The sequence below is a fragment of the Carassius carassius genome, chromosome 30, assembly GCF_963082965.1.
Source record: "Carassius carassius chromosome 30, fCarCar2.1, whole genome shotgun sequence".
Lineage (NCBI taxonomy): Eukaryota > Metazoa > Chordata > Actinopteri > Cypriniformes > Cyprinidae > Carassius > Carassius carassius.
In genome coordinates this window covers 4,594,410-4,606,513 of record NC_081784.1, presented here as the reverse complement: position 1 = coordinate 4,606,513, position 12,104 = coordinate 4,594,410, and the positions used below count along the sequence as shown (strand labels likewise).

The 12,104-nt window shown below is 36.5% G+C and overlaps 1 protein-coding gene across 1 annotated transcript in view; it reads left to right on the top strand.

Annotated features, from left to right (window-relative positions):
* LOC132110440 (cadherin-23-like) overlaps positions 1-12,104 on the top strand; it is a 227,719-nt gene that overhangs the window by 137,623 nt on the left and 77,992 nt on the right. Inside the window, exons 13-16 of the mRNA XM_059517040.1 lie at positions 1,535-1,599; positions 4,176-4,413; positions 6,146-6,251; positions 6,547-6,674. Coding sequence (XP_059373023.1) covers positions 1,535-1,599; positions 4,176-4,413; positions 6,146-6,251; positions 6,547-6,674 — 537 coding nt within the window. The remainder of the gene's footprint in view (positions 1-1,534; positions 1,600-4,175; positions 4,414-6,145; positions 6,252-6,546; positions 6,675-12,104) is intronic.

Genomic DNA, 12,104 nt, shown 5'->3' with positions numbered 1-12,104 from the left:
TGTATTTATGATTTTTGACTCTGCAAATGGATGGTAAAATCAAGTGAAGCTGGCACAGTTTTTTTCATTTTTGCATCTATTTTTTTTAATTTTTTTTCAGGTTAGGTTTGAAAAAAAGTTGATGGTACCAGGCTGCTACAGTTATTGCGTTATATGAAAATCCAGTTGCCGAAGTTTGTGAGATTCATATTAATATAAGATAAAGATATTGAAATGTGCTGTTTAAGACACTTGCTAAGTGATTAAACAGTTTCCTCATACACACTTATATATTTTGCTTTGTTTTTGGTCATATCCATGAAATAATCTGTAATAGTTTTATATTTGGATGGCTCGAAATTACTCTTGTTTTCCAGTGTTTCCTCTAATGTTGTTTTTACAACCCCTCTCAGTTAATATGACCTCATTAATTTTTGGCCTTAAAGGTCACGTAAAGGAAACAAACTTTAGTTGGTCACTTTAAATGTCATCAGATGGACTTTTCCTGTCTAAGTGGTCATTTCTTGGCTGGATTAAGCTGCAAATTGGAGACGTTGACTATTGGCAAAGTCTGACTACATAAGGCTATTGAGAATGAGTCTGACTAGTGTGTGTGTGAGTGTGTGTGTAATTAGAGCAAATAGCTGTGGAAAACTCTACAGATCAGTTTCAGCCCTCCAGATCAAGCCCCAATAACAACTGTCTGATAACAGACACCTGCACATCTGCTTTGATGGATTATCATTTCCAAAAAAGAAAACAAATTCTCTCTATATCAGGATCTAACAGGTGTTACACTTGCCGTTCATGTGTGTATTATAAAAGAGTAGCGTGACTTTTCATAGTCTGTTTTTGTTTCACACACACATACGCAGCTGCACTGTTGTTTCTGTGGTGACTTGCTTTTTCACCCTTTTGTATTAATTTGCATTAAGATATTCCCTTCAGCACTGAATACATTTTCAAGAGAAAAATGTATTTTTTGTATAAAATGTATGAAAAATTATGAGTTTTGCTTTTAGTTTAAAAGCTGCTGTCTTTATAGAGCACTCCAAACCGAATAGACATCAAGGCAGCTCACTGAGGTTTAAACAGCAGCAAAAATAAGGAGCGAGTGTCGAGGTGTGGGTGAACGTGTCAGTGTGACCAGACCACTGTATGGTCACTCATTTGTACTTTCTTTGACTTTACTTTTATAAAAGAGCTTCTTAGCATTTAAGAGGTGAAGCAGTAGCTTGTGTTGTTTTAGGACAGAGGACAGGGCAGCCAGTTCATGCCAGCCCATCTGGTGTGAGGACACTTCTTCCCCTTATGGTCCTTCCTGAAGAGTGAGTGTTTGAGAGTGTGTCTGTGTTTGTGTGTGTGTTTCAGCGTTAATCGTGCAGAACAGAGTACTTTGTAGGGTAGGACAGGGGTTGCTGACACCATCATCTCAATATTAAAACACTGAAACACACTCAAGGATACACAAACACACACATTCACATACACAATGACCAAGAGTATGCGTCTTGATGATGCTCAATGCTCTCTGTTTGTGTGTTTCTCTCTGCAGGCCACGGATAATGACATTGGCACATTTGGAGCGGTTCGGTATTACTTCAGCGATGAGCCAGACCAGTGAGATTGTCATTCATTAACATACTGTGACCTTTCACACTGATACAGCATCCTGTTTAATTCATTAATTTCCTCTGATTAATTTAATCCACATCTCTGTAGATTTGCATGCCTTTCTCTCCTGTTTCCTTAGACTGCTTTCTACTGTGGCTGTGTTTGAAATAAAATACTAGCATACTGTTTACAGCATGCTACACAATATGAATTGTAAACTGTTTTTTTTTTTAATTTATAAAACATTATGCAACAACAAAAACAGTAGGCTTATACTGCATTGTCACCATATTAAACACTTAATTCACTGAGCAACATCCAGTTATCAGCTAATTTCAGTAATAAAGGGTTGTTGCATTTGTATTTTATCGATTATTATTTATAAATTATTTTATTTTATTTAAAATATTTATTTATTGTGCAAAATGTATTTTGGGAGTCCAGTCAAGTTTTGTTGGGAGTCAATAAACAGATTTTAAAATGCACTATTTTGCAATTACAATTATTCATTTGCTTATGGAAATGGAAGTTAAAATCAAGTTTTCAAGTTTTTAAAATCCATTTTCGCATATTATATTAAAAATGTAAAATTACTGGGCATTCTGGGTTGCTACGCAGTGTTTATTATTAACTAAATAAAATAAAAAATCAGTAACTGAAATAATAAATAAATAAATAAATAAATAAATAAATAATCAATATTAGATTCAATAGTTTTTTTTTTTAAGTTGAGCTTCTAAAATTACTAAAAACTAAAACTGAAAAAATGTAAAATAAATTAAAGCCAATTAGAAATGTGTAATGGTAAAAGCACAAAACAAAAATAAAACTTAGTTAAAATTAATGCAATTACAAATTATACAAAATAAGAATTAAAATATAAGCTAAAATAAATACTGTAATTATATACAGTAAAACACAACTTGTCAAAAGTTTTGTAATAATTAGGATTTTTTTAATGTTTTCGAAAAAGGTCTCTTATTTTAAAGGTCCCATGACATGGATTATTTCGTTTTCTTTAAATGCTTTTTAATGTTTCCTTAGGTGTACTTATATTGTTAGTATGATTTTTACATTTAAAATTTAGAAATAAAAAGTAATTTTTATATCCTGATATTAGACCTCTGGCTTGAATGCTCTGTTTGAAGGAGCGTGTCTGCTGCGAGACTCCGAGTAAACGACAACTGTTGTGATTGGCTGACATCTTTGCATTCGAAATGCGTACATGTGGAACCCCTCTCAAATAAATAAATAAATAAATATATACTACAGCTGTCGAGATTAACGAATCGTGGATTTGTTGGTTATATAATTATTTTTTCGATCTTTTGCCATCACATGAAAGGCTGCAGTGATGAGCATTGAGTAAACAGAGTCTGTTTATCGCGTGAATGCAGTCATCTCGTCATTATTGCAACACGTTTTCTCTCACAAAATGCTTTCACCACAACTAACAGCAAACACATGAATACAGTAAGAGCTTTGTTGTGCAGCATAACAGCGTCATTCATTGTAACGGCAGTTTGGGCAAGTGTGCAGATATACTCGCGATGTGTGACAGCTCCGAAAAAAAGGGAGCATTCTTTGATCGCTCTCTGTAGTTAAATCACAATTTAAATAACAGATTTGTTTCATGCTACTAAGAGAAACAACGTGAAGTTGATCGTTTAGTCACTGGTTTGATTCACTGATGCATAAACAGTATTAAACGATTTAGAAAGAAAGTCTGTGTGAACTTGAATGATTAGCTGCACATCAGAAATCACTGATCACAGATCAGGCATTAATGAACACTGTTACTCACTGTTTGTGGCAGTGCTGTCGAATCCATGTCATAAAAGTCTGTTTGTTACACCTGTGCTGACATTGCGACTGAATTATATGTAAATATTTGGGCGGGCAAAGCAGAGAAAGGGGAGGTAACATTTCTCTTTACAACGTCACAAAGAGGAAATTCCAGATCAGCCCGTTTGAGCTTCCATTTTCTCAAAGGCAGAGAAAGATAGCAAAATCTCGATTTACACCGATTAAAATTTTTTGAAACTTGGGGACCCCATACATGCTAGGGGAAGTCATATTAATGTTAAAAAACCTCAGAAAGTGACATGTTCATGTCATAGGACCTTTAAGCATGTATGCATTTACTATATTTTTTATCTAATAAATGCAGCCTTGGTAAGCAATATTATACTGATAGTATAATACAAATAAATACATAATAAAATAAATTACTTACACTTTACACAGTATACTTACTGTATACTGCTAAAATATGATTCTTATGGGAGTATGCTGTTCTGAGCATAACCTTTGCTTGATCTAAGTCAAGTCAGCTTTATTGGTACAGTACAGCTGTTTATACAATAGTGGTTTGTGTCAAAGCAGCTTTACAGTGTTAAACAGGAAAATAGTTTGTCAATAATACAAGACAATGACAGAATCATTTTCCCAGCTAAAGTCAGTCAGTCTAACAATTTAAAGTTCTCATTTGCCGGTTAATTAATTTGTGTCTTTAATTACATCTCTCACAACTATTAATTTGTTAATGCTGACTCATTTCCATGTATGAACTCCTCCTCCAGGTTCTCTTTGGATGTTGAGACAGGTTGGGTGACTCTGCGAGACTGGATGGATTATGAGCTCATGAGGCGCTTTACTCTAACAATATTGGCCCGTGATGGAGGAGGGGAGGAGACTACAGGACGCCTTCGCATTAACGTGATGGATGTAAACGACAATGCGCCAGTCTTCCAGAAGGAGGTGTATACGGGTTCACTAATGGAGAACGAACAGGCTCCGCAACAAATAGTCCGAGCCCGGGTGAGAAAAATAAAGAGATGTGGGGTTTAGAAAAGCAGGCGGAAGAAACGTAGAATGGGCAAATGCTGTTCTCAACACATTTACTTACTAACTGATGTTTGCAGTAAAACAGAATTATTAATAGAAAATGTAGGATGGGGTTTGTCTTTGTGCCTTACGTACTGATAGGATGGTGAAAAGTGGATGCCATGTAAATGGATGGGAAGGGTTGAAAAGTTTTAGGATGATGTCAGTTAAATTGAGAAGTATTTTCAGAGAAAAATGCACCGTTGAATCAAGCACAATCAGACCAAGAAGGTGAAATGAAAAAAGAGCCATTGAGATGAATGTGAATGTGAACAGCCAGCTCTTGTAGACACCCTGTGCCCGAGCCTTGTTCTGATGTGTAATTGTGGGTCAGTCGCTCTGTTAGTGTTCATTATGTCTCTGTTAGTGTTTAATTCTCTCCGCATGTGGACATGGCAGCACTAATCTGAGCCGTCTGCTCTGATCTGTGCTGTGATTGACAGTTTGAAGGCAGGTCTGCACTTATCTGATCAGCAGGTGGCGATGTGTGTTGTTGTATGTCTGCCAGTTTAAATGGTTTTTGTAATCTTTCTATCCTATTCACTACAACCATGTTATTTTTTTTACCTGAAAAGCACAAAAATGGTACTCTATTAGGACAAAAAGGGATGAGCCAATCAGTTAATTTAATGACTTTTATACATTGCCTTACATTGCCACCTTTAGATTCAAAGGTGATGTAACATTCTTGTTTTTTTTTTTTTCTCTCTGAAGGGTGAAATACTGTGACTTTAGTTGCTTATTTGATGTGGTGTTATTTTAGAATTGTTTATTAGTACGGTAATATATAATTTATTTATAATTTCTATATATTTATAATTTCTTAACTATAATGCTAGAGCATTATAATACATTTTATATTTTCAGTTTTCATTCAAACTTTATTTTTCAATGAAAAAAAGAGGGGGTGGGGGGTTGATTTATATAATATATTTATCATAATTTTTTTTTATATCAGTTAGTTGCCAAAATAATTCTAATTGCAAGTTTAACTTTTTCATCTAATATTGATATTTTACTTTATTTCAGGTAATGAGAATTATTTTTAATTATCACTGTTTAAACACTATAAAAACTTTGCTTTGTTTGCATTTCTTTCTTTCTCTCATTTATTTAATGCATAATTTTTAATTTAACTTCCATTGATTTTTATTTTAGTTAGTTGTCAAGGCAGCATGTCTACGTTTTTTATCTAATACTTATTTAAATATTTAATTTTATTTTCAGCCTGACTTCAATTAATGAAAACAAATTTTAGTAGTTATAATTTTAATTATAATTTTAATAACAAAATATATAATGCTATATATAGTGTTCCTGTAGCTCAATTGGTAGAGCATTGCTTATCAAGTGCAAGGTTGGGGGTTCGATTCCCCGGGAACACATGATAGGTAAAAATTGATAGCCTGAATGCACTGTAAGTCACTTTGGATAAAAGCGTCTGCATAAATTTAATTTAATAATGCTATAAAAACATCGCTCTGTTTGTTTGAGAGCTAGAGGTTAGCTTCTGGCCCAACCAAGCATAAGTCTGTGGACTGGGTTTCCCTGCTTTTGCCTACAGTGACAGATGAAGGAAAGGGCAGTAATAGGGAAACTTGTTTGGAAACAGTCATTATGATAATGATATAATGGCCTTCTGTGTCTCTCTGTGTGTCCTTGTCAGGCGACGGACGAGGACTCTCCTCCCAACAACATCCTGACCTACACCATCATCTACGCCTCTCAGTTTAGGTCATATTTCAGCATCAGTGTGGTGGAGGGCTCCGCAGGTCTGTGTTCAAATCAAAGGCACCTAATAATATGATTTCACAGCTTGTTCAGGCCTGGTGATGGGTTACATTATGCACTCTCCATCACTCAGTGCTTTAGCGGGGAATCGGATTTGGGTTTAACACCTTAAGTGTGAAAATGCCTTTAGAGAAGCCTTTGTGACCTCTGGTGTTTCATAAATGGATTATACATGGCTGTCTAGTAAACACATGCTAATATATTGTTTATATTTATTTCAGTTTTTAGATTTATTACATTTGAGTGTCATGACTCCTTTTTGTTTGTTTTTTTTAGTCATCACGGTGAATCGTCCTCTGGATTATGAGCAGGTTCCAGGTGGATTGATCTTTCTTTCTCTGATGGCCAGAGATGGAGGGAACCCGTCCCTCAACAGCACTGTTCCAGTCACGGTAGAGCTGTTTGTGAGTACACCTACCTCCAGAGGGAATGTTCAATATACCACATCATGAAAGAGTGCAATCCTACGATTAGAGGAAAGAATTATGCAGATGTTTGTAATATTATGTCAAATACACAGCCGTTCAAATGTTTGGGGTCAGTATGTTATTATTATTTTTTTTTTTTCAAATAATATTTTTATTGATCAAGGATGCTTTAAATGAATCTCAGAAATGACGATTTTTGCTGAAACAGATATATCACTGTTTTCACAAAAATACTAAGCAGCACAACTGTTTTCAATATTGATAATACTCAGAAATTTTTCTTAAGCAGCAAATCAGCATATTAGAATGATTTCTGAAAGATCACGTGACACTGAAGACTGGAGTAATAATGTTGAAAATTTTGCTTTGTCATCACATGAATAAATTACATTTTAAAACACATACAGTTATTTTAAATTCCACAATGTATTTGTAATGGAGGCCAGCGAGTAGTGCTCTGCAGGTAAACCTCACTCCCCGATCTCAAGAGGCTGTAGCCATTTAGTCTCCTTCTTAGTGCATTTGCCTCCCATGCCGAAGACCCGGATTCGAGCCCCACTCGTCGCGAGTGCGGGGAGCGTCAGAGAGGACCCGGGAGAGAGGGGTTCCATATTAATAAATATATGAAAAAATATTATAATACTGTTTTAACTTTATTTTTAATGAAAGAAATGCAGACTTGAGCATAAGAGACTTTTTTCAAAAATATAAAGATTTTATTAAAATATTGTTAGGACATCTAGGAGTCAGCCGTAACAGAATGAGAGAAGGCATCTCAACAGAGAGATGCAAATATATATCTATATTATTGGGAATATCGTCAGGGGCAACAAGGCCAAAACTAAAACAAAACTAACTTCTTTCAGCAACTACCTTACCTCAAATGAAACTAAAGAAAAAAAAAAAACAAATACAGCTTCTCTTCCCTAACTCCCTTAACCGTAAACAAAGTATTTTGTTTAAACATTATTTGAACTGTAAAGTTGTTTTTGTCAGTTTTACTGTTGTTTTAGCCCCTGTTTGCACTAGTTTTCATTTTTGAAAATGAAAACGATTCTTGCCTACACTTGTGTTTAGAAAACGATCTCCGTCCACACTACACAACCGAAAATGCATGTCACATGAACATTCCTGCAGGTACAACCATAGACATATTATTATATATAATTAATAAAATTTTAGGGGACCCCCCAAGAGTCCCAAGTCATTTCGAACCCTGTATACATATGTATATTTTATATATATATACATATATATATATACACATATACAGTACAGACCAAAAGTTTGGACACACCTTCTCATTCAAAGAGTTTTCTTTATTTTCATGACTATAAAAATTGTAGATTCACACTGAAGGCATCAAAACTATGAATTAACACATGTGGAATTATATATGGAATTATATACATAACAAAAAAGTGTGAAACAACTGAAAATATGTCATATTCTAGGTTATTCAAAGTAGCCACCTTTTGCTTTGATTACTGCTTTGCACACTCTTGGCTTCTCTTGATGAGCTTCAAGAGGTAGTCACCTGAAATGGTCTTCCAACAGTCTTGAAGGAGTTCCCCGAGAGATGCTTAGCACTTGTTGGCCCTTTTGCCTTCTGTCTGCGGTCCAGCTCACCCCTAAACCATCTCGATTGGGTTCAGGTCCGGTGACTGTGGAGGCCAGGTCATCTGGCGCAGCACCCCATCACTCTCCTTCTTGCTCAAATAGCCCTTGATGCCTTCAGTGTGACTCTACAATTTTCATAGTCATGAAAATAAAGAAAACTCTTTGAATGAGAAGGTGTGTCCAAACTTTTGGTCTGTACTGTGTATATATATATATATATATATATATATATATATGTACAGTCGTGGCCAAAAGTTTTGAAAATTACATAAATATTAGTTTACAAAATGTTTGCTGCTAAACTGCTTTAAGATCTTTGTTTCAGTTGTTTCTGTGATGTATTGAAATATAATTACAAGCACTTCATATGTTTCAAAGGCTTTTATCGACAATTACATGACATTTATGCAAAGAGTCAGTATTTGCAGTGTTGGCCCTTCTTTTTCAGGACCTCTACAATTCGACTGGGCATGCTCTCAATCAACTTCTGGGCCAAATCCTGACTGATAGCAACCCATTCTTTCATAATTACTTCTTGGAGAATTACTTCTTTGCTGCCCTTCTTGACACCAGGCCATCTTCCAAAAGTCTTTGCCTCACTGTGCGTGCAGATGCGCTCACACCTGCCTGCTGCCATTCCTGAGCAAGCTCTGCACTGGTGGCACTCCGATCCCGCAGCTGAATCCTCTTTAGGAGATGATCCTGGCGCTTGCTGGACTTTCTTGGACGCCCTGAAGCCTTCTTTACAAGAACTGAACCTCTTTCCTTGAAGTTCTTGATGATCCTATAAATTGTTGATTTAGGTGCAATCTTAGTAGCCACAATATCCTTGCCTGTGAAGCCATTTTTATGCAACGCAATGATGGCTGCACGCGTTTCTTTGCAGGTCACCATGGTTAACAATGGAAGAACAATGATTTCAAGCATCACCCTCCTTTTAACATGTCAAGACTGCCGTTCTAACCCAATCAGCCTGACATAATGATCTCCAGCCTTGTGCTCGTCAACATTCTCACCTGAGTTAACAAGACGATTACTGAAATGATCTCAGCAGGTCCTTTAATGACAACAATGAAATGCAGTGGAAAGGTTTTTTTGGGATTAAGTTAATTTTCATGGCAAAGAAGGACTATGCAATTCATCTGATCACTCTTCATAACATTCTGGAGTATATGCAAATTGCTATTATAAAAACTTAAGCAGCAACTTTTCCAATTTCCAATATTTATGTAATTCACAAAACTTTTGGCCACGACTGTATATACAACCCGAATTCCGGAAAAGTTGGGACGTTTTTTAAATTTTAATAAAATGAAAACTAAAAGACTTTCAAATCACATGAGCCAATATTTTATTTACAATAGAACATAGATGACATAGCAAATGTTTAAACTGAGAAAGTTTACAATTTTATGCACAAAATGAGATCATTTCAATTTTGATTTCTGCTACAGGTCTCAAAATAGTTGGGACGGGGCATGTTTACCATGGTGTAGCATCTCCTTTTCTTTTCAAAACAGTTTGACTACGTCTGGGCATTGAGGCTATGAGTTGCAGGAGTTTTGCTGTTGGAATTTGGTCCCATTCTTGCCTTATATAGATTTCCAGCTGCTGAAGAGTTCGTGGTCTTCTTTGACGTATTTTTCGTTTAATGATGCGCCAAATGTTCTCTATAGGTGAAAGATCTGGACTGCAGTCAGGCCAGGTTAGCACCCGGACTCTTCTACGATGAAGCCATGCTGTTGTTATAGCTGCAGTATGTGGTTTTGCATTGTCCTGCTGAAATAAACAAGGCCTTCCCTGAAATAGACGTTGTTTGGAGGGAAGCATATGTTGCTCTAAAACCTTTATATACCTTTCAGCATTCACAGAGCCTTCCAAAACATGCAAGCTGCCCATACCGTATGCACTTATGCACCCCCATACCATCAGAGATGCTGGCTTTTGAACTGAACGCTGATAACATGCTGGAAGGTCTCCCTCCTCTTTAGCCCAGAGGACACGGCGTCCGTGATTTCCAACAAGAATGTCAAATTTGGACTCGTCTGACCATAAAACACTATTCCACTTTGAAATAGTCCATTTTAAATGAGCCTTGGCCCACAGGACACGATGGCGCTTCTGGACCATGTTCACATATGGCTTCCTTTTTGCATGATAGAGCTTTAGTTGGCATCTGCTGATGGCACGGTGGATTGTGTTTACCGACAGTGGTTTCTGAAAGTATTCCTGGGCCCATTTAGTAATGTCATTGACACAATCATGCCGATGAGTGATGCAGTGTCGTCTGAGAGCCCGAAGACCACGGGCATCCAATAAAGGTCTCCGGCCTTGTCCCTTACGCACAGAGATTTCTCCAGTTTCTCTGAATCTTTTGATGATGTTATGCACTGTAGATGATGAGATTTGCAAAGCCTTTGCAATTTGACGTTGAGGAACATTGTTTTTAAAGTTTTCCACAATTTTTTTACGCAGTCTTTCACAGATTGGAGAGCCTCTGCCCATCTTTACTTCTGAGAGACTCTGCTTCTCTAAGACAAAGCTTTTATAGCTAATCATGTTACAGACCTGATATCAATTAACTTAATTAATCACTAGATGTTCTCCCAGCTGAATCTTTTCAAAACTGCTTGCTTTTTTAGCCATTTGTTGCCCCCGTGCCAACTTTTGTGAGACCTGTAGCAGGCATTAAATTTTAAATGAGCTAATTAAGTGGATAAAAGTGTAGAATTTCTCAGTTTAAACATTTGCTACGTTATCTATGTTCTATTGTGAATAAAATATTGGCTCATGTGATTTGAAATTCCTTTAGTTTTCATTTTATTAAAATTTAAAAAACGTCCCAACTTTTCCGGAATTCGGGTTGTATAAATGCTGTTTAAAAATGATATCTGTGTTATCAAGCTAAGGAGCTGACTGAAAGCCGGCGACATCCACAGTAGAGACAGGCTGCATGTTTTCAACAATGTTTCACCTGTATGAGAAAAACATACAGAGAATCACTTAAGACGCTTCTCTGTAGACCCATTCCACATAATAATATTCATTAAAACTGTATGTTAACACGTAGGAGCTTGCTGCATGAATCAGTGAGTAGGCTACAGTTTACAAATCCATGGAAATGGATTGCGAAAGTGTGCGCGCAGATTATGAATTTGTGGGTACAGATACAAAAACTGAGGGTACGGTTTACAAAATCTGAGCACACGGATTGGAAATTCGTGGGCTAGGATAGGACATTCGAACCAGAAAGACAGCTTACATTTGACTAAAAGGTTTTTGTCTTTATGCTCAACTAAAGTGAAATAATGAGCATATTTCCACTTTGAGAAAAACTCGTGTTGCTCTCGCCTTGACTCGCCATGACTGCTGCACATACTTGAATGAACAGAAACATGCCCACAGTGCGTCTTCGTGTTTACAGTGGTTGTTTACAATGCGTCGCTGCTGCAATCAGGCTGCACTTCAGTCAAAATTAATTCATTTTTAAAAAAGTAACGGACAATGCTCCATATGGTAACGGTAACAGAGTTAATTTATTTAAAAAGTAATGCGTTACAGTATTAGTTACTTTCAAAACTAACTGCATAACGCGTTACCGCCCAACACTGGACAACACTCTTAGAAAAAAGGGTTCATTGGGGTTCTATATAGAACCATAGGGTTCGCAAACCCGCTTTGAACTCCCGAACTGACTCAAATGATTCGCGAACCCGCTACAAACTCCCGAACTGATTCAAATGATTCGCGATCCCGCTACGAACTGCCAAACTGATTCAAATGATT